Genomic DNA, 21886 nt, shown 5'->3' on the forward strand with positions numbered 1-21886 from the left:
AGAGCTCCTAACTGCCTCCACAGTACTCCTCAACTTAGGAAACCAGCACTGAAACTGTGCACAGTACTTTGGGTGTGGCCTTACCAATACATTAGTGATTATGATATTTTTATATAATGGTGCTAGAAAGTCTATGAACCCTGTAGATTTTTCTTTCTGCATAAATGGCCTAAAATATGATCAGATCTTCACACAATCCTAAAACTAGATAAGGAGAACCCAATTAAATAAATAACGCAAAAAATTATACTTGTTCACTTACTTATTGAGAAAAATGATCCAATGTTACATGTATACATTGGAAAAGGTATACGGACCTTTGCTTTGAGTAACTGGTGTGTCCATCTTGTACAGCAATAACTTCAACCAAACATTTCCGGTAACTGTTGATCAGTCCAACACATTGGCTTGGAGGAATTTTAGGCCATTCCTCCTTAGAAAACTACTTTAATGCTGGGATGTTGGTGGGCTTCCTAATATGCACTGCTTGTTTCAGGTCCTTCCACACAACATTTCTACAGGATTAAGGTCAGGACTTTGACTTGGCCATTTCAAAACACAAATTTTGTTCTTTTTAAACCATTCTGTTGTTAACTTATTCTCGCCTTTCAGATCGTCTTGTTGCATTATCCAACTTCTTTTAAGTTTCAGGTGATGGACACTACCCTGACATTCTCCTGAAAAATATCCTGATACAATTTTTGAATTCATTGCTCCCTCAACAACTGCAAGCTGTCCAGCTGAGGCAACAAAGCAGCCCCAACCATGATGCTCCTTCCACCATGCCTCACAGTTGAGATGAGGTTTTGGTGTTGGTGTGCAGTGCCCTTTTTCCTCCAAACATAGCAATGTGTGTTTCTGCCAAAAAGTTCAATTTTTGTCTCATCTGTCCACAGAACATTGTCCCAAAAGTGTTGCAGAGCATCCAGGTGGCTTTTTGCAAACTTGAGACACAGAGCAATAACATTTTTGAGCAGTGGTTTCTTCTATGGTGTCCTTCCATGAACACCATTCCTGTTCAGTATTTATCTTACAATAGACACTTGAACAGAGACTTTAGCAAGTTCTACAGATTTCTGCAGATCTTTTGCTGTTAGCCATGGATTTTTTTTTTTTTTTACCTCTTTCAGCATTACATGTTGTGCTCTTGCTGTGATCTTTGCAGGACGCCCACTCCCGGGGGAGGAGCAAAAGTATTATAATTCCTCCATTTGTAGACAAAAATCTCTTACCACGGACTGATGAGCACTCAGGGCTTCAGAAAAGCTTTTGTAGCCTTTTCCAGCTTCAGGCATCTCTACAATTCTTCTTCTAAAGTCCTCTGAAAGCTGCTTTGATCAAGGTGTAGTGCACATAAACAGATCTTTCTTGAGAAGAGTAGGCTCTGTCAGTAACCTGACTTTGTGTCTTTTTTATTAGGCAGGGCACCTCTACAACCCACACCTCCAATCTCATCTCATTGATTGGAGCATCTGATTCCAAATAGCTTTTGTAAAAGGCATTACCCCAGAGATTTACATACATTCTAACAAATACATGTAATATTGGATCATTTTTCTCAATAAATAAATGAATAAGTATAATGTTTTTTGTTATTTATGAGAGTTCTCTTCATCTAGCTTGAGGACTTGTGTGATGATCTGATCACATTTTAGGCCATAGTTATGCAAAACTAGAGAAAATTATACAGGGTTCACAAACTTTCTAGCACCACTGTACTATATTCCATCTGTAATAAAGAACAACAGTATATTTAACTTTCTTTCTAAGAAATGAGATCAGACATTTAAATTCTTCTTTTGGCATCAAAATTATAAATTTCCAAGTTTTGTTTTTTTAAGGTCCCAATTCTGAAACAGACCAGATATTCCCTGCCATCGTAAGCAGAAAAGGCCTCTTTGCATTTTCTCAATTTGCTTGAAATACCAAAACCTCAGTATTATTACTATGTTCAATAACTTCTTGATAGTGTGACCATTGGAACTCTGGCAACACTGCAAATGTTGCCAGAGTTCCAATGGTCACACTATCAAGAAGTTATTGAACATAGTAATAATACTGAGGACTACAGAGCGCACCTGATTAAAAGCCGCTGGCTCTAATTTTAGAAATAAAATCAATTTTTTAATTATACAGGCCGCACCGGATTTTCGGCCGCAGGTGTCCCACGTTGTAATATGAGATATTTACACAGAAAGATATTACACGTAAGGATTTTTTAACTTTTAATTAAATCCATATGGTAACAAAAACAAATACATATTGCAAATGCTTTTTTTCGAACCGTGCCCGTAACGCGGCTACTTTTAAATATACGTTGCGTATACTTCTTTACTGAACAACATTCCAATATCTCCTAACGACTGGTAAAAAATATATATACTGCAGCCTACCAGGAAAAGTTATTGATCGCCTTTAACTTAAAAGCAGCGTTTTCGATCGGGTCTAATCAGCTCGCGTAACGCGATCGGGTCTAATCGGGTCTGATGAGCTCGGCTGATGCGATCGGGTCTGATGAGCTCGGCTGATGTGCTCGCGTAATGCCCCCCACTTTCGCGTTTATCGCAAACATTTCCCACAAGACGCGGCGAAACCGGATGTGACGTCTAGCATTCCGGGCTGTAGTACAGAAAACATACTAACAAATGAATTACTAAGCGAAAATATTATAAACTAAATAACTGCCATAAAGGCAGCACAATGCTTTTCTTCAAGTGTTTTCCATGTTGATGAGGGTGAGTACAAATGACTGATTTACAATAATTTAATTGTGAAAGTGCGCTTGATTTATCGTACAATTTCATTGGACCTCTGTGAACTACTCATCAATTTTATTGGTCTACTGTTATGAGGCAAAATGTTTACGAGGCGGCATGAAAAAAATCATGTATTAGCCGCTCCGTTTTAAAGGCCGCAAAGTTCAAAGCTGTTCAAAATGTGGGAAAAAAGTAGCGGCTTAAAATCTGGAATCTACGGTAGTCTAACCAAACCTTTATACAATTACAACAAAAATTTCTGCTTTATGCTCTAGCTCCCAATATAGAAAGGTTCCCATTTCATTAGCCTTACTTTGACATGTCTGCCTATGTCCTCTTCGATACTATGATGAAGTCAAACTCAGGTTGGTGGAGCAACATCTCAAATTCCATCTGGGTAGCCTCCAATCAGATGGCAGGAACATCAATTTTTCCAAATTCTGGTAATTTCCCCTCCTCCCATTTTCAATTCATCATTCTGGTAACCCTCTCATCCCTTCTCTTCTCCTCACAAGCCTGTCAGCGCCCCGGGTTCCCTTACTCCTTCCCCTTTCTTCCATGTCCTCTCCTAACAGATTCCTTCTTCAGCCCATTAACCTCTGCTTAATTCTCCCACCCAACTGCTCCCAGTTTTATGCATCATCCTTCTCCCAACACCCTTTCACCCAATTTCACCTCAAAGCTTCCAGTTTCTACTGCTCCCCCTCCCCTGACTTGTGCATATTTCCTCTTCACTCTTAATGAAGGGTCTCAGTCCGAAACATTGACTGTTTATTCCCCTCCATAGATGCTGTCTAACTTGATAAGTTCTTCCAACATTGTGTGTTGATCAAGATGTTCCTTCAAATCTGCAAATCTCATTTTTATGAGCCAAAAACTATTTTTTTTTACATCTTCCACTTATGAGCTACATACACAAACGTCATTTTAGTGAATTTCTACAGCAAGTAGTTTTACACAATTTATTCAGATCTATTATTTTGCAAGCAGAGTCCTTTTTGGTTCTATATATTGATCCTTTGTTTTTAAACATAACCTGTCATTCATTTGGCACCAGCTGAAGAATAATTTTGAAAAGTTTACCACTTCTAGCCTCTCACATCCAATTAAAGTCCGAGTCAGTCCTAGAAAAGAGAACATCAGTGTCCCTGAAAGTTGCTGTCATGTTGCACAGCCATAACAAGGTATATCTAGAAGTATCAAAGATAAACCATATCCTGGTTTCTACCTACAGCTTTGAAACAGGTGCTCAGAATGCGACATTTGCAAAAATTAATTAACGCTTTCGCTCAAAGAACTCAAGACATAATCTGCTTTGAGCTGATCAGCATTAGTTGCTCCTTGTCAATTTATGCCTCCATAAATAGGAATTATTTTTGTCCTTTGCAGTGAGGTGTCAATGGAATCTAGGTTAGTGCAGTTGACCTTTGGATTAACAGCTAATATTTAGCGATTAAAACCATCATACAGCTTCATGATCAACAGAGCATCCAAGAACCATCAGTGCAAGTACTACTGTTAACTGTGACTGGTATTTTAACTAAAATTGGTATCTTGGCTGCTATCTAGAAAAGCATTTTCATTATGTAAAGTGCTACTGGCAAGCTCAGGCAAAATTATTACATAAACTAAGTTCCTTTTTCTTTCAAAATTCAAAGATACAAATGAAGTAAAAATGATGCATCCAGGTTGAAGATAAATCATTTAGGGCTTAAATTGCATGATGAATTGCAAACCTACGTAGCTGAATGACATATACGTTGCTCTGTGGCTATACCCTAATGGCTCATTTTTATTCAAAGGTTTCAAAGGTGCATTTAATGTCAGAGAAATGAATACAATATACATGCTGAAATGTTTTTCTGGTGGATTTCCACTGAACTTGGCATTAAAAAGCTGAAGAGAAGATATATATACATACACACACACACACACACACACATATATATATATACACACACACACACACATATATATATATATACATATACATATATACACACACACACACACACACATATATATATATATATAAATATATATATAAAAAGTTTTATGCCAGGACTGTTAGGTTACTTTATCTTAGATGCTGTTAAATTATTAATTTAAAGATGTTTTCAATTAATTCATTTTAATTTTTAATTATTTAAATTTGAATCCAAATTAATTAAATCTAAATCTTAACCCTTCTCAATTCAATTCATCACATGTAGAGTTTATTTCACCCAAAATTCTTTACCCAGATGGGCAAACTGAGCAGGTGACAAGTCCGGATTCCAAGTCTGATCGAGCATAACCTGACTCAAAGTTTTCCCCAACATCAAATCTGCTGATTTTGGATTATTATATCTGATAACTACAGATTCAGTCAATATTAAACTAGTTTCCTTCACTATTTAAAAACATCCCAAAATATGAAAGTAGCCACAAAATTTACATCCACAATTTCATTTCAGTGTAATGGACATATCCTTATTTAAAATATGCATGGGCACAATAAAGTGAAGCCTATTTGTGCTGTAAAACTATAATTCTATTTAATGCATTACTTTATACAATCATTATGTTATATTAAGTATTATATTAAGTAAGTACAAATTAGAACATTAACAAACCTTAGCGGAACACTATCTATTATGAATCTCATCTGGAGTGTACAGATGATTTTAGAAAATGGATAGGCTTTTTTTACTTAGTCATTCAAAATTCCTGAAAATAATTTGATAAAGTGTAATTTTGCCTCAGTCTTGCACAGAACATTAATTAACAATTTTACAAATAGCCACTGCTCTGGCAGTGAATTTCTATGTGACTTCTCAGCAAAGTAGAATAATTGCCTCTTAACCATCATCACTGGGACTTGTACTATGCAGTCTGCTGTTCTGCAGATCAATGCTTGCATTTTTAAGTGCAAAAAAAAATCAGCTTTATATAAAGCAGTGAAGTATGGTAAATAGAATCAGTTCAAACAACTTCAAATGTTTGATCAGCTTCAGCATACTTATACAAACTCAAAATGCAAGTGCCTATTATTTAATACTACTTGAATTATGATTTGTTGATTGGTGTCTGTAACATCGTTGGTGACTAATACTCGTCAGCTCTTGAGTAGTTTCCTTAGGTTCGCAATTTTCTTCATTTCAACAAGATTTCAATATCTCAGTTGTGATGAGAAGTTGATTCTCCTTATTTTGATGCAATGATCACTACATATAGATACCTTAGCTAGGGTCAGGGGCTCCCAACCTGGGGTCCACAGACACCTTGCTTAATGATATTGGTCCACGGCATACATAAAAAAATTTGAGAGCCACTGGCCAGGATAAAACATTGTATCTACCCTGTCAAGTTTTGAAAATTTTGCACACTTCAACACAGACATATCTCACTCAGTCTGATTAATCTCTGTCATCAACTCCCCACCAGTAAGTAAATCTGCTGAAATTAATTGCACTATCTCTTTGTGAATACATTGCTCATTTGATAAGAGATAACACCTGTACACAATACTGCAGATGTGATTTCATCAGGAACTTGACAAGACATTTTTACTGGCACTGAAAAAATTTCTAAATACCTGAATTAGCATGATTTATTCTGTCATTGATATCAAGCTGTTTCACAGCTCCCCATTGCCCCCTCATCTTTTTCAAAAAAAAATATTATGATGCCATGCATATGCAATGATCCAGAAACAACTTCTTCCATCCGATTTCTGAGTGGATATTGATCCCATAAACACTACCTCACTACTTTTTATGCACTAATTTAACTACCAAGTTATATTTGCTGTAATTCAGTTTTTTAAATTATGTTGCCGCAAAAAAAATTTCACAGCATATGCCAGTGATATTAAACCTGATTCAGATTTTTCTTATTAACTGTATAACAACTGATTCTGTATCAACTATTGAACAGAATAAGTCAACTGACCTGCTGGGTTAGTTCCTTGCATATCAGATACTCCCTTAAGGGATACTCTGTTCATTCAAGTAAAAATATCTCCTCAAGCTACCTCCATAAAAAATACCATGCTGGATAGCTAGATGAGCTTCCATTGGCTCTCTCCACCGTCTACAAAAGGCAACATCTCAGGAAGGCGACATCCATCAGTAAAACCTTCTGCTCTCGTTGGTGTCATCATACAGGAGGTACAGTTCACCTCAAGGTTCAACATCTTCCCCACTGCCATTAGGGTCTTGAACTGGCCTGAAAAGCCCTAACTCTACCTTGTATTATATTTGATTGAACTTGCAGTAATCTAGTAATGTTTATTTTTATTTTGTCTTGAAAGTTATATACAAATGTTAATTTATGCAAATTTGTAATATAATGTGCTGCTGCAAAAAGCTAATTTTCATGGCATTTGGTCAGTGATATGTAAACCCATGACAATAAACTAGAATGAACATTAGATATCCAATTCAGAATCAACAGTAAAACAGAAATCTGGAATCACGTACATGTTGACGTTCATTTAAAATTTTTCATTGTTAAATCAATAAACTTTTGAATTCAGTAACCACAGAGTTCAGAAATAACTAAACAGATCCCCAGAGGCATCACTCATTCTACTAGCACTGAAAATGTTATTGTTTTATTCCTCAGAGGCATGAGCATCCTAGAAAAGTATCATCTTGGGACTAGAAATCAATAAATATAATACAGGTATCAGCATTTGCATGATTTAACCATGGTGCAAATGTTCAGTGCATTACCTACATTTTTTGGCAAGCTTTATATTGTAACTTGCCACAATCTCAGTTTGTATATGAGCTTCCTCCCCACCCCCCACTCCCAATCATCCATCAGGTGGACTTGAATAGTCAGAAAGTTGGTTCACCACTACATTCTGAATGGTTATAATGACTGGTCTTGGTATGTAACGCTCCTGTAAATCCCCTGAATATTTACAGAATACCCTTGGTTTTCCTCTTTATAATAATGGGATAATCTAATCTAGAAGTCAGAAGTGCATATCAAAGAAATAGTGAATCATATGAGGCAGACTGGATGCTCCTGTTGTCTGGGGGCATAACCACAGTTTGTCCCCAAAATGCAGCAGCGCAAAGACATCTAGCATTATGGTTAAATATAAAGTTACATAGTTGAAAAGGTCCATCTTAGAATAATATAAAGCTTGCCAAAAAAGTAGGTAATGCACTGAACATTTGCACCATGGTTAAATCATGCAAATGCTGATACCTGTATTACATTTATTGATTTCTAGTCCCAAGATGTTCTGCTTTGAGTTCCCAGCATCTGCAGACTTTGTACAAATCCTACCCTTATTTGACTTCCCAAAATACAATACTTCAGTTGAATAAAATGATGCACGCAAGTATATGAACATAAAAAACAGGAACATAATTGGTTACTCAGACCCCCCCCCCACCCCACCCCCGCCAGGCCTACTCTATCTGTTATTATTTTGGCACATATCATTGGAGGCAGTATTCTGTATATCCAAGTTTAGCTCTGCTGAAAAAAAAATCTTCAGAAACATTGCTTTTATAATTGAGTTACGTAGGCTCATGATCTTCAGAAATATTTTCTAAATTTTCCCCTGCCCCCAAGAGGAAATACATTTCAAATTCACTCATGTTTCAATCATGTCTCCTCTCTTTCTTTAAACTCCTGCAAATACAAGCTTAGCCATAAGACAAACTAACTGCTCTCAATGCATTAACATCTTTGTTCAATTAAGACAACAATCAATACCTTATATTGTACTCCAGATGTAGTTTCATCAATGTATCTGAAGCATAAACTTGCCTTTCTTCTGCACTCAGTTACTCCAACAATAGATAATTGTTCACATCCCTAATTAGTCACTTAACAGTAGATAATATATATTAATAATAAACAATTATCAAGATTTCCCCTACTGTGTGGTTGGAGAATGCTGGAACCTGGGAAGCTGACAGAATGTGGGGAAAATAAAATAGGATTAATTTACAATTTGTTTTTGCTTGCAAAATTGCATTTAGTCTTCAGGTTGTGGATTTAAGGGAGATTGGTAGACAGGTGTATACCAACTTATTCATCCACATTCAATATACATTTTATGATAAGTAATTGGGGATTCAATAAAAGATTAAAAAAGTACAGCTTAGTTAGAATGTTCAAACAGCAGCAGTAAACTGCATAGGAATAAAAGTTCTTATAGAAAATAACCAAGCCCAAGATGGAAATACCCAATTACAGTACATATAAGAATATTGAACTAAGAATATTTGAACCAAATTTCACAGATAAAAGATCACTTTTAAATAATTTGCATTGTCGAACTTCAAATCAAGAAAAAAATCTAAAGATACAGAGGGCGATTACAGAAGACAGTCATTAATTCAAGATTGCAGATTCTGTTTGTGCTGGCAATGATGATATAGGTGAAAGGTTGCAATGGTCTCAAGTAAGAGCACAAATAAATCTAGCATTATTTGAAGCAACTAGGATTAGGGGAACATTACTCTTATTTACAGAATGAGACCAATGCCAATTATACCCACAAACTATAAGGTTATCAGTTTATACTGGAGAAACTAATGTTACGTACCCGTGACACGTGACAGTGGTACCCTTGTCACATGATAGGTGTTGAAGCTATACTGGACGAGGTAATGGTTTTGTGATGGTGGAGTGACGTCATTTTCCCGCCAGTAGAGGTCATGTGACAGGTGTTTTTTTTTACAGGGTTCAAAACAAGGACCCCTCCCTGTGAGGAGGGGCAGTTCGTGGCTGGATTTGCCATGTTGACTTCATGCCACTGCGTGATTTAATGTTATGACGCAGTTTAGTTGAAAGATGGAAGTTTTATTTAATGCCTAAAGTTTAAAAGGGCATTGCCAGCAGTTTCTTTATAATACTGCTAGTTGAGAATCAGTGGAGAGTGAAGATTGGAGTTCGAGAGTTAAAAGATCGAGGAAAGTCTATTTCGATGGTGAAACGGGTTCGACCTTGTCTGATCCTCATTTGGAAGGAATTCGTTGACTGTGCCCGTGTTAATCCCTGTAAATAGCAGAAAGGATTGGGAACAGTTTTGTAAAGGTCAGTGCCTTTAAGCCATTTCATTCTTCATCTTCCTAAATTCTTCGTGGGAAGTAGTTCGACTGGGAATCGAAACAACACGACGTGAAAGAGAATTTAAATTGTCTTAAAAAGTCTCTCCCTTAAATGGACTGTAAGCATTTTGAACTTTTGCAATACTACTTTGAAGAACTGTTTTTGCAACATTGCTTTAAGAACTGTTTAAGCTGCCGCACAGCAGCTGATTTCCGGTTACGTGAGTGGTTTGTTTTTCAGTGTTTAATAAACATGTTATTTGTTACAAAAACCCCTGCCTCACTCATATATTTATTGTTGCTGAATCCGTAACACTAATCACAGTCAAATCATGTATCAGGCTCAGAACTTTGGATATAGTTGCATGAAAGAGAATGGAAGTCAGTGAACTTTAGTAGCAGAATTTCCAGATGAATCTGTCTTTTGCCAAAGGAGTTTGGGGTCAAACAGTGACAAGCACTGCAGGCCAGCCAATTTGAATTGTGGATTACATCTCAGCAGGATTCAACTTGCAACTGAACAAACTCAACCAAATCATCAAAGCAGATATTATTCAACCAATAGGTAGAATTTGCTTTAAAATGTTAAATGATGACAGAGATTTCTTTGAATGGACGACCCGTGCAGCTGCTGGGAATAAAAAACAAAACCCAATGGTTAACTTAGTCCTAAAATAATGTTGCTTACATCAGTGATGTGCCTGGTTGAAGTGCCTTAATCCTTCCACTTTACCAGCTTCCCAAATCTCCTTTAAATAGCCTTTTAAAGTTCCAGTCTTGGGATCTCTTATGGTTAAAGCTACTGTATGTCTGAACCTTCAGACATATTTGTTTGATTACATCCCATAAATTCTTAAGAATTTTTTAAACATACAAAAAGCACTAAATGAATATAAATTGCTATTGTAAAATAAAAAGCATAGTCTGACTTGGTGCTAATGCGTGTTGGGAAATCAATGCATCCAATTATAATTCCACCTGTTCAGAGCACATTTCTCACTTCACATTGAGAAAGATGATATTACTGATAACATATTACATCCTACCTCAAATGCACACTCACTTCTTCAAATAAAAATACCTCAGCATGTACAATTGATTTCAGTTTCAGATTGATAGTTATTAAAACAGGCGACATATTATGAGTCAAATCATCTGATACATCCCTTTGAATATAGTTGTTACCTGCAGGTAATGTAAATGTCACCAGATCAGTTAGGAAATAGCAAGCAAAATCTCCCTTGCGTTGATGAAGTGATGCAGCTATTTCACGCCGTATCTGTTCAGTAAGCTCCAGACATACCATTGCAGGGATGCACTTCGCTGCTTGCTGAGACACCTGAAGAAAAAGCACACAGACATAAATTATTAAATTACTTCAGAAATTAAATTGTTTCAACACATAATAAGCAAAAACTAATCCCTGGTGATGTTGGAAACTTGATAATACTAGCAACACTCAGAGCTAATGTTTCAGGTCAATGGTAGTTTATATCATATCACAGGTCACTGATCCAAATTGTAACTAGGTTTCTCAGTAATAGGAAACTGGGTTTCAGTATTACATGTTCACTTCAATTTTCTAACACATTTTTTTCATTACTGTTTGGATAACAGCCTTCTAGCTATAGTCAACATTTTCAAAAGGCAACACTTCATATTCCACAACCAAATTGACATCTTCCCCAACTGATTTAAAAATGCCTACGAAAGGCATTTTTGAACTTGGCTAAATGTAATGCAAGTTATTTACACTCACAATGCACAACCAATGGGGAAGCAATTTTTTTAAGTCATATAATGAATTGTATGTAATCTTATTTAAATGTTGCCATCTTCAGTGTTCAACTTCTATACTGTCACTGCAACATCTGTTTCCTCTGTTATCCACAAATCAGTAGCTTTGTTTTGAAATCAACTTCTACCTAGTTAACTTCAAAACCTGTTTTTGTTCATGACAAGAAACTTAATTTTTCTGTATAACAGATTATTCATTTTAATAAAGAATGAAAAGGGTTATTGTGGTGCCTCAAACAAGTAACTTTTTTCCAGAAATTCTAGATTACAAATGCTCTCTTGGAGGTAAAAAAAAATATAAGTGTACTGCATTGAACATTGATTTATTCAAAGGTTTTCCATATCACTTTGAAACTGAGCAGTGAGCTTTGGTTGTTGCTCCTAAAAGCCACCACACATCCTGTTTCACACTGTCAGGCACAAGCATGCTTCCACAGCAGTACACTCTTTGAAATGTAAAGTTGTATCTTTGGTTTCAAACAGCTGAAGCACTCGTACGGGCTACGCTGTAGCCCTGATTTTCACTTCTGCGTAGGCTCTACGCCGTATCGAGCAAACATCGGTGTACACCAAAACACTAGTTGGCGGTGGGGTTTCTATGCCACTGTGTTGAGTTTCTTCATGAGAGACATGGTCGAGAAAATGCATTTCAAACATTTTCGCATGTCGGCAGGTAGATTTGACGATTTGGTTCAGCTATTTCATATCGGTGTACAGACATGGCGGAGAAGAAGCAACTGAAAATGCATAGAAGGAAATGCGATGCTACCAAGCAGACAAGTCACAGTTGGTGCGGCCTGCATTGCCATGTCGCATGAGTTACTTTTTTGAGGAGGTGCATGTCACCCTACGGCGTAAGGGACTGCATAGATGCGATGCACAAGTATAAATCAGCCTTATCTCTAGTGATAGTATGCATCAATATTTACCTTAAGAGGTCAAAAACCTGGCTGATATTTCCAAAATTTAAAAAAAACTTTAGCATGAACAATCAGAAGTTACAGGATACAACTTTATCTCATTCATCATTGAACACTAAATGTGTTCAATTTAGTGCCAAATTATTGGCAAGTTTATTCTAATTCTCCCTTTTTCCAAGTTTGTAAGATTTTCTAGAATCAATTGCATTCTCTAGTCTCCAGAGCCTTTGCATTTGATTAGGAATTTTTGATTGCCAGAATCCAATAAGTGCACTGGGAGACATGGTGGCAACAGTACGGAAAAATCTAATGCCTTTCCAAGTGTAAAACGCCACCTTTAGCTTACTTTTCAAATAGTATGGAAAAATCTAATGCCCTTTCCATGTGTAAAACACCACCTTTAGCTTACTTTTCAAATAGTATGGAAAAATCTAATGCCCTTTCCATGTGTAAAACACCACCTTTAGCTTACTTTGCATGTTTGAAAGCAACCCCACACCAATGATGAAAAATTTCTCAGCTCTTCAACAGTAGTAACTCTTGACAGTGCAATATCTATCAGGTGAGTAGGTTAAGCAATACAGAGCAGGACCAATTTCTGGTTAATTTAATCTGTGTAAATCTAGCCATCCAGGAAGCAGGATCTCAAATTCTTGACAATGCCTTCAGGGTATGTAAAATTGGACTATCAAAAATGTTTATTTTTCTTCAGTTTCTTGACAAATTCAGGATGATTCAGGAGACTCATTAGTGCAACCAATGCAGTATTTTCATGACGAGCAAATTGTCGGCTTATGCAGCATAACAGAAGTCAATAGCAAGTTTGTCTATTTTGCAAATCTCTCACACTGTACATCAACACCTTCAGCTTATTTGCATGTTTAAAAGCAACCCCACAACCAATGATGAAAGTCTCTCAGCTCTTCAACAGCAGTAACTTTTGACAGTGCAATATTAATCAGGTGATCAGGGTAAGCAATACACAGCACCGCTAGTTTCTGATTAAATTTAATCTGTAAATCTAGCCATCCAGGCAGCAGAACTTTTTTTTTTAAGATGTTAAGCCTCATAGACAATAGGTGCAGGAGTAGGCCATTCGGCCCTTCAAGCCAGCACCGTCATTCACTGTGATCATGGCTGATCATCCACAATCAGTACCCCGTTTCTGCCTTCTCCCCATATCCCTTGACTCCGCCATCTTTAAGAGCTCTATCTAACTCTTTCTTGAAAGCATCCAGAGAATTGGCCTCCACTGCCTTCTGAGGCAGAGCATTCCATAGATCCACAACTCTCTGGGTGAAAAAGTTTTTCCTGAACTCCATTCTAAATGGCCTACCCCTTATTCTTAAACTGTGGCCTCTGGTTCTGGACTCCCCCAACATCGGGAACATGTTTCCTGCCTCTAGCGTGTACAATCCCTTAATAATCTTATATGTTTCAATCAGATTCCCTCTCATCCTTCTAAATTCCAGTGTATACAAGCCCAGTCATTTCAATCTTTCAACATATGACAGTCCTGCCATCCCGGGAATTAACCTCGTGAACCTACGCTGCTGCATTCCCTCAATAGCAAGAATGTCCTTCCTCAAATTTGGAGACCAAGACTGAACATGATACTCCAGGTGTGGTCTCATCAGGGCGCTGTACAACTGCAGAAGGACCTCTTTGTTCCTATACTTAACTCCCCTTGTTATGAAGGCCAACATGCCATTAGCTTTCTTCACTGCCTGATCAGACCTATCCTGTTACTGCTATCCAAATGTGCCGCTATTTCATCTTTTATAATTGACTCCAGCATTTTCCCCATCACTGATGTCAGGCTAAACTGGTCTATAATTCCCTGTTTTCTCTCTCCCTCCTTTCTTAAAAAGCGGGATAACATTAGCTACCCTCCAATCCTCAGGAACTGATCGTGAATCTATAGAACACTGGAAAATGATTACCAATGTGCCCACGATTTCTAGAGCCACCTCCTTAAGTACCCTGGGATGCAGACTATCAGGCCCTGGGGATTTATCAGCCTTCAGTCCCATCAGTCTACCCAACACCATTTTCTGCCTAATGTGAATTTCTTTCAGTTCGTCCGTTACCCTAGGTCCTCCGGCCAATATTACATCTGGAGGATGTCTGTGTCTTCCCTAGTGAAGACAGATCCAAAGTACCTGTTCAACTCATTTGCCAATTCCTTGATCCCCATAATAAATTCAAGGGCCCAACTTTGGTCTTAACTAATTTTTTTCCTCTTCATATACCTAAAGAAGCTTTTACTATTCTCCTTTATATTCTTGGCTAGCTTACCTTCATACCTCATCTTTTCTCCCCGTATTGCCTTTTTACAAACCCCATTTCCAGAACAGTTGGGATATTTTCCAAAATGCAATAAAAACAAAAATCTGTGATATGTTAATTCACGTGAACCTTTATTTAACTGACAAAAGTACAAAGAAAAAATTTTCAATAGTTTTACTGACCAACTTAATTGTATTTTGTAAATATACACAAATTTAGAATTTGATGGCTGCAACACACTCAACTAAAGTTGGGACAGAGTTAAAATAAGATTTGAAAAGTGCACAGAATATTCAAGTAACATCGGTTTGGAAGACTCCACATTAAGCAGGCTAATTGGTAGCAGGTGAGGTATCATGACTGGGTGTAAAAGTCGCATCCATCAAAGGCTCAGTCTTTGCAAGCAAGGATGGGTCGTGGCTCACCCCTTTGTGCCAAAATTCGTGAGAGAATTGTTAGTCAGTTCAAAAGGAACATTTCCCAACGCAAGATTGCAGAGAATTTAGGTCTTTCAACATCTATAGTACATAATATTGTGAAAAGATTCAGAGACATCTCAGTGCGTAAAGGGCAAGGTTGGAAACCACCATTGAATGCGTGTGATCTTTGAGCCCTCAGGCGGCACTGCCTAAGAAACCGTCATGCTACTGTGACAATTATAGCCACCTGGGCTCGGGAGTACTTCAGAAAACCATTGTCACTTAACACAGTCCGTCACTGCATCCAGAAATGCAACTTGAAACTGTATTACACACGGAGGAAGCCATACATCAACTCTATGCAGAAATGCCGGCGAGTTCTCTGGGCCCGAGCTCATCTCAGATGGACCGAAAGACCGTGGAACCGTGTGCTGTGGTCAGATGAGTCCACATTTCAGCTAGTTTTCGGAAAAAACGGGTGTCGAGTTCTCCATGCCAAAGATGAAAACGACCATCCTGATTGTTATCAGCGAAAGGTGCAAAAAGCCAGCATCTGTGATGGTATGGGGGTGCATCAGTGCCCACTGCATGGGTGAGTTGCATGTATGTGAAGGTACCATTGACTCTGAGGCATATATTAGGATTTTAGAGAGACATATGCTGCCATCAAGGCGACGTCTCTTCCCGGGACGTCCATGCTTATTTCAGCAGGACAATGCCAGACCACATTCTGCACAGGCTACAACAGCGTGGCTTTGTAGACACAGAGTGCATGTGCTTGACTGGCCTGCTGCCAGTCCAGATCTATCTCCTATTGAAAATGTATGGCGCATCATGAAGAGGAGAATCAGACAACGGAGACCACGGACTGTTGAGCAGCTGAAGTCTTATATCAAGCAAGAATGGACAAAATTTCCAATTGCAAATCTACCACAATTAGTATATTCAGTTCCAAAACGATTAAAAAGTGTTATTAAAAGGAAAGGTGATGTAACACAATGGTAAACATGCCTCTGTCCCAACTTTTGTTGAGTGTGTTGCAGCCATCAAATTCTAAATTTGTGTATATTTACAAAATACAATTAAGTTGGTCAGTAAAACTATTGAAAATCTTTTCTTTGTACTTTTGTCAGTTAAATAAAGGTTCACGTGAATTAACATATCACAGATTTTTGTTTTTATTGTATTTTGGAAAATATCCCAACTGTTCTGGAAGTGGGGTTTGTAGTTATCTTCTGTTGCTCTTTAAAAGTTTCCCAATCCTCTGGCTTCCCGCTCATCTTTGCTATGTTATACTACTTCTCTTTTATTTTTAAACTGTCCTTGACTTCCCTTGTTAGCCACGGTCACCCTCTACTCCCCTTAGAATCTTTCTTCCTCTTTGGAATTAACTGATCTTGCACCTTCTGTATTATTCCCAGAAATATCTGCCATGGTATTTCATGGTGAAAAAAAAATTGAATGCTACACTTACTAATATGTACCTCAAGTAGAAGATGTAATTTGAATTTATATTGGTTCCCTCTATTTTAGTTTACAAAATTCACTAGACTTAACCTGCAATACATTTGATATCAACTCTTGTTTTGGCCAACAGAAATGTGGGTCATTTTAAGTGGGTGGTTAAAATACAGAAAAGTTTTATTGATCAACTTACCTCTGTCAACAAAACTGCCAGCATGTCCTGTCTCTGAAAACGGATAGCAAGGTGTACAAGGGTGTAACCTACATCAAAAGCAGAAGGTCGATTCAACAGACGTACTTCATCGGATACAAGCTGACGAGCAATGTCACTTCCAGATGACTTGTAAGCTTCCACTGCAGCCAGATCCCCCTCTACTACTCCTGCAGAATACAATGAATGTGCAAATTAAGATACCTGTTAAATATTGCTACATACTGATTTTGTCAACATAAGACACAGAATTTGGAACTTGGCGCATTTCTATGAAAACAGTAAATGATTAGAAATCATTCAAAATATAAACAGTTAAAGGACAACTTTTTTTTTAAAAACTTGCTAAATGGAACCTATAGATTCTGCCTTTAAATATTTGCTTAATGGCAAAAAGTGTTTCAACTCTTAATTCTGATAACATAGTTAAATCTGAATTGAGAGCAAATAAGATGCTTTTAAAAGAACTTATTAAATACTATGGGAGCTTGGAAGAGAAGGAATAAAAATTCTTTGACAGTGGAAAAAGCTTGCAGCTTACCCCATCACAGAAAATTAGAAGATATGTGAAGGCAAGTTCAATATGAATACCTGTGGATGGGAAAGATACATCTCACAGATCATTTAAAATGCAAGCAAAATATCTTGAAGCTTCATCAATGACGGCATATTTTTCAGCAAAGTTTTGTCAACTGCTGAATTTTTATTTCATGTTTCATAACAGGCAATTTAGGAAAAGGCAGCTGTGACTTCATTTTAAATCAAACACAGCTCACTGTAATGAAGAAATAATTAAATCAAACATCATCTACACTTATTTCTTTCCCAAGAACTGTTGTACTAATGTCATCTAATTTTAAAAAGCTAAAAGCAGCCTGCCGCTCAATTTAATAGATTAGCTCACTTTGTTTTAAACAAGGCAAAAAGTTTAAAATATTTTGTGTCAAAATAGTATTTGTTAACTCACGTACCGCACTTGCTAATGAGTTAGTTCACAGAAATGTTCAATGACTTCATATGGAAAATTACGCACGGGGAACAGTAATAGCACAGTAATAGCTTCAGATAGCTCATTACGATTAAAAAGCCATTAAAACATCCCTGCACATAAAAAGAGATAGTTTTTTTTTAAAGAAGGCCAGGGAAATACAGGTACAGGAAAAAAATCTTTCCAAGGCTGAATTGAGTGGATGAGGTCAATATATGTGGCCACAAATGATGATCTGAAGGAGATAGCAAGGCAGAAACGTAACTAAGAATGGACACAAACATTAAGATGCAAAAGTAATAACACTAGATACAAGAAAGAAGCACACTTCCAATGAGCATTCAGGAAATAATTTCCACATGTACACTTCAGATAAAGCAGAAGTCGAAACAGTTGATCTAGAAAACAGAAATTACATTAAAAACCTATCATAAAAGAGAGCAAGGCATAATGCGGAAAATGCTGCAGAGGTCAGGAATCAGCTTACAATTCAATTAAAATGTTGAATAGCCAAAAAGTGTTTCACATATGGCAGTGTTATGACAGTGCAAAAGTGTATTGAACCTGCTTATTTGGGCAGTATTTGATTGGGCACTAATGCAAAGCAAATACAAGCTAGTGAGCACTTACTGGTAGGGTAGCCAAAGACAGACTTTGATAACAATCTAATAATATCTTTAATTGGGAAAATGAAGAAAGAAAACCAGCTCACTCAATTAACAACAGAGGTTTTATTGGGGGGGGGGGGGTTCAGGATGAGGAAAGGCATGAACAGAAAAAAGATTGTTCAAAACTTCATTAAAATTTACAATACTCGATACGTTAAATACAAAGCAAGGCTTAACAAGATGACGCATACTTAAACTAAAACAACATTTATTAATTGGAGAGGGAGAAAATGAAAAATAGATCAATACTTTGCTAAAGAATGTTATTCACTGTAACTAAAATGCAATATGCATAAAACGAAAATGGGCAACAGGACCTTAACATTAATGGCGGGGAAAAAATGAACCTAGCTGTAGAAAAACTATTTTCTAGAATTTTTCTACCTTTAACAAAGTGAACCTAGAATGACAGGCATGACAGCAGAAGCAGAGATAAGTGATTTCTAAAGATTTATCAAAATTAGATCAAACATTCATCTTTCCTCGATGATAGGCAACCAATTGATATTACAATTAAAAACAGAAACAAAGAATTCCTAAAGTACAAATTGCTCACAGCAAGTACCGTAGATGTCGGATTATAAACCGCTACTTTTTTCCCACATTTTGAACAGCTTTGAACTCTGCGGCCTTTAATACGGAGCGGCTAATACATGGTTTTTTTCATGCCGCCAAAAACATTTTGCCTCGTAACAGTAGACCAATAAAATTGATGAGTAGTTCACAGAGGTCCAATGAAATTGTACGATAAATCAAGCGCACTTTCACAATTAAATTATTGTAAATCAGTCATTTGTACTCACCCTCATCAACATGGAAAACACTTGAAGAAAAGCATTGTGCTGCCTTTATGGCAGTTATTTAGTTTATAATATTTTCGCTTAGTAATTCATTTTCTAGTTAAAGTTAGAAGAGTTTTAACTATATTTGTTTTCTGTACTACATCGCGGGATGCTATGACGTCACACCCGGTTTCGCCGCGTCTTGTGGGAAAAATGCCGTTTGCGATAAACGGGACGGCGGGGGGCGAGCGGCGGAGCGGCATTAGACCCGAGCGAAACGCTGCTTTTAAGTTAAAGGCGATCAATAACTTTTCCTGGTAGGCTGCAGTATATATATTTTTTACCAGTCGTTAGGAGATATTGGAATGTTGTTCAGTAAAAAAGTATACGCAACGTATATTTAAAAGTAGCCGCGTTACAGGCACGGTTCGAAAAAAAGCATTTGCAATATGTATTTGTTTATGTTACCATATGGATTTAATTAAAAGTTAAAAAATCCTCACGTGTAATATCTTTCTGTGTAAATATCTCATATTACAACGTGGGACACCTGCGGCCGAAAATCCGGTGCAGCTGAAAATCCGGTGCGGCCTGTACAAGTAAAAAATTGATTTTCTTTCTAAAATTAGAGCCAGCGGCTTTTAATCAGGTGCGCTCTGTAGTCCGGAATCTACGGTATATTGCTAGGAATAGATGGTACAATACAGAGAAGAAATGAAGTGTTTGAGAAAATGTAACAGCGATGCAATTGAATGTGGCACCCAAGATTAAATTAACCTTAATGATAAACAAAATACTCCATAGTATATTGAAAAACAATATCCACAACTTTTTAATACAATTGTCATTAGGGAAAAGTGAAAGTGATCCGATGTAAAATTGTATAAGTTATTTTTATATTTAATGGTTTAGACAACTAGAGTCTCAGCAAGCTTTGTTATCAGACATCTAGCATTAACAAATAAAAGTAAAATTAATCCTGCATATATTCAGTAAAGAATAGTCACATAAATTGAACATTTCAGCTGTAATTTTAGATTCTGACTGCCTATTCATCGACTGCCATCTTTCATTCAACTTCTATTTGTGATTGGACCTGTTTATTTTGTAAATTTTGACCAGAAAAATTGCAAACCCCCTTGAAACTAATTAATGTTGTTCTACTTAACATTATAGCTAAAATTATAACATAAGAACATAAGAAATGGGAGCATGAGTAGGTCATCTGGCCCATCAAGCCTGCTCCGCCATTCAATAGGATCATGGCTGATTTGGCCATGGACTCATCTCCACCTACCTGCCTTTTCCCCCATAACCCTTAATTCCCCAACTATGCAAAAATCTATCCAACCTGGTCTTAAATATATTTACTGAGGTAGCCTCTACTGCTTCACTGGGCAGAGATTTCCTCAGATTCTCCACTCTCTGGGAAAAGCAGTTCCTCCTCATCTCTGCCCTAAATCTACTCACCCAAATCTTGAGGCTATGTGCCCTAGTTTGAGTCACACCTACCAGTGGAAACAATTTTCCTGCCTCTATCTTATCTATCCCTTTCATAATTTTATGTTTCTGTAAGATCTCCTCTCATTTTTCTGAATTCCACAAGCAGAGTCCAGGCAACTCGATCTCTCCTTATTCCCCTCATCTCTGGAATCAACCTGGTGAACATCCTCTGCACCGCCTCCAAAGCCAGTATACCCTACTTCAAGTAAGGAGACCAGAACTGCATGCAGTACTCCAGGTGCGTCCTCACCAGTACTCTGTACGGTTGCAGCACAACCTCCCTGCTCTTAAATTCAATCCCTCTAGCAATGAAGGTCAACATTCCATTTGCCTTCTTGATAGCCTGCTGAACTTTTTGTGATTCATACACAAGCACTCCCAAGTCTCTCTGCACAGCAGCATGCTGCAATTTTTTTTGCCATTTAAATGATAATCTGTTTTTTCATTTGTTTCCAAAGTGGATGACCTCACATTTATCAACATCTGCCCAGACCCTTGACCACTCACTTAACTTGCATCTCTCGGCAGACTCTCCACATCTTCTGCACAATTTGCTTTTCTACTCAATTTAGTATCAACAGCAAACTTAGATACACTACACTCGGTCCCCTCTTCCAGATCGTTAATGTATATTGTGAACCGTTTCGGGCCCAGCACTGACCCCTCCGGCACACCACTCACCACTGATTGCCAACCAGAGCAACACCCAGGTATCCCAACTCTCTGCTTTCTATTAGTTAACCAATCCTTTATCCATGCTAATACATTACCCCCAATTCTTATACATCCTTATTTTATGGACAAGTCTTTTATGTGGCACCTTTTCAAACATCTTCTGGAAATCCAAGTAAATACCATCCATCTATTACCCTCTATCCACTGTGCTTATTATATCCTCAAAGAACTCCAGCAAGCTTGCCAAATATGACCTGCCTTTGTTGAATCCATGCTGCAACTGCCTGATGGATCCATTTCTTTCCAGATGCCTCACTATTTCTTTTTTAACGACAGCTTCAAGATATTGG

The 21886-nt window shown here is 37.4% G+C and overlaps 1 protein-coding gene across 3 annotated transcripts in view; it reads right to left on the bottom strand.

Annotated features, from left to right (window-relative positions):
- Positions 1 to 21886, bottom strand: part of LOC140715431 (ubiquitin thioesterase ZRANB1) — a 71749-nt gene that overhangs the window by 19831 nt on the left and 30032 nt on the right. For all 3 annotated transcript variants that reach the window (XM_073027612.1, XM_073027611.1, XM_073027613.1), the window contains exons 3-4: positions 16903 to 17090; positions 11006 to 11159 (exon numbers count right to left, since the gene is read on the bottom strand). In XM_073027612.1, coding sequence (XP_072883713.1) covers positions 11006 to 11159; positions 16903 to 17090 — 342 coding nt within the window. The remainder of the gene's footprint in view (positions 1 to 11005; positions 11160 to 16902; positions 17091 to 21886) is intronic.

This window comes from Hemitrygon akajei, chromosome 23 (genome assembly GCF_048418815.1).
Source record: "Hemitrygon akajei chromosome 23, sHemAka1.3, whole genome shotgun sequence".
NCBI lineage: Eukaryota > Metazoa > Chordata > Chondrichthyes > Myliobatiformes > Dasyatidae > Hemitrygon > Hemitrygon akajei.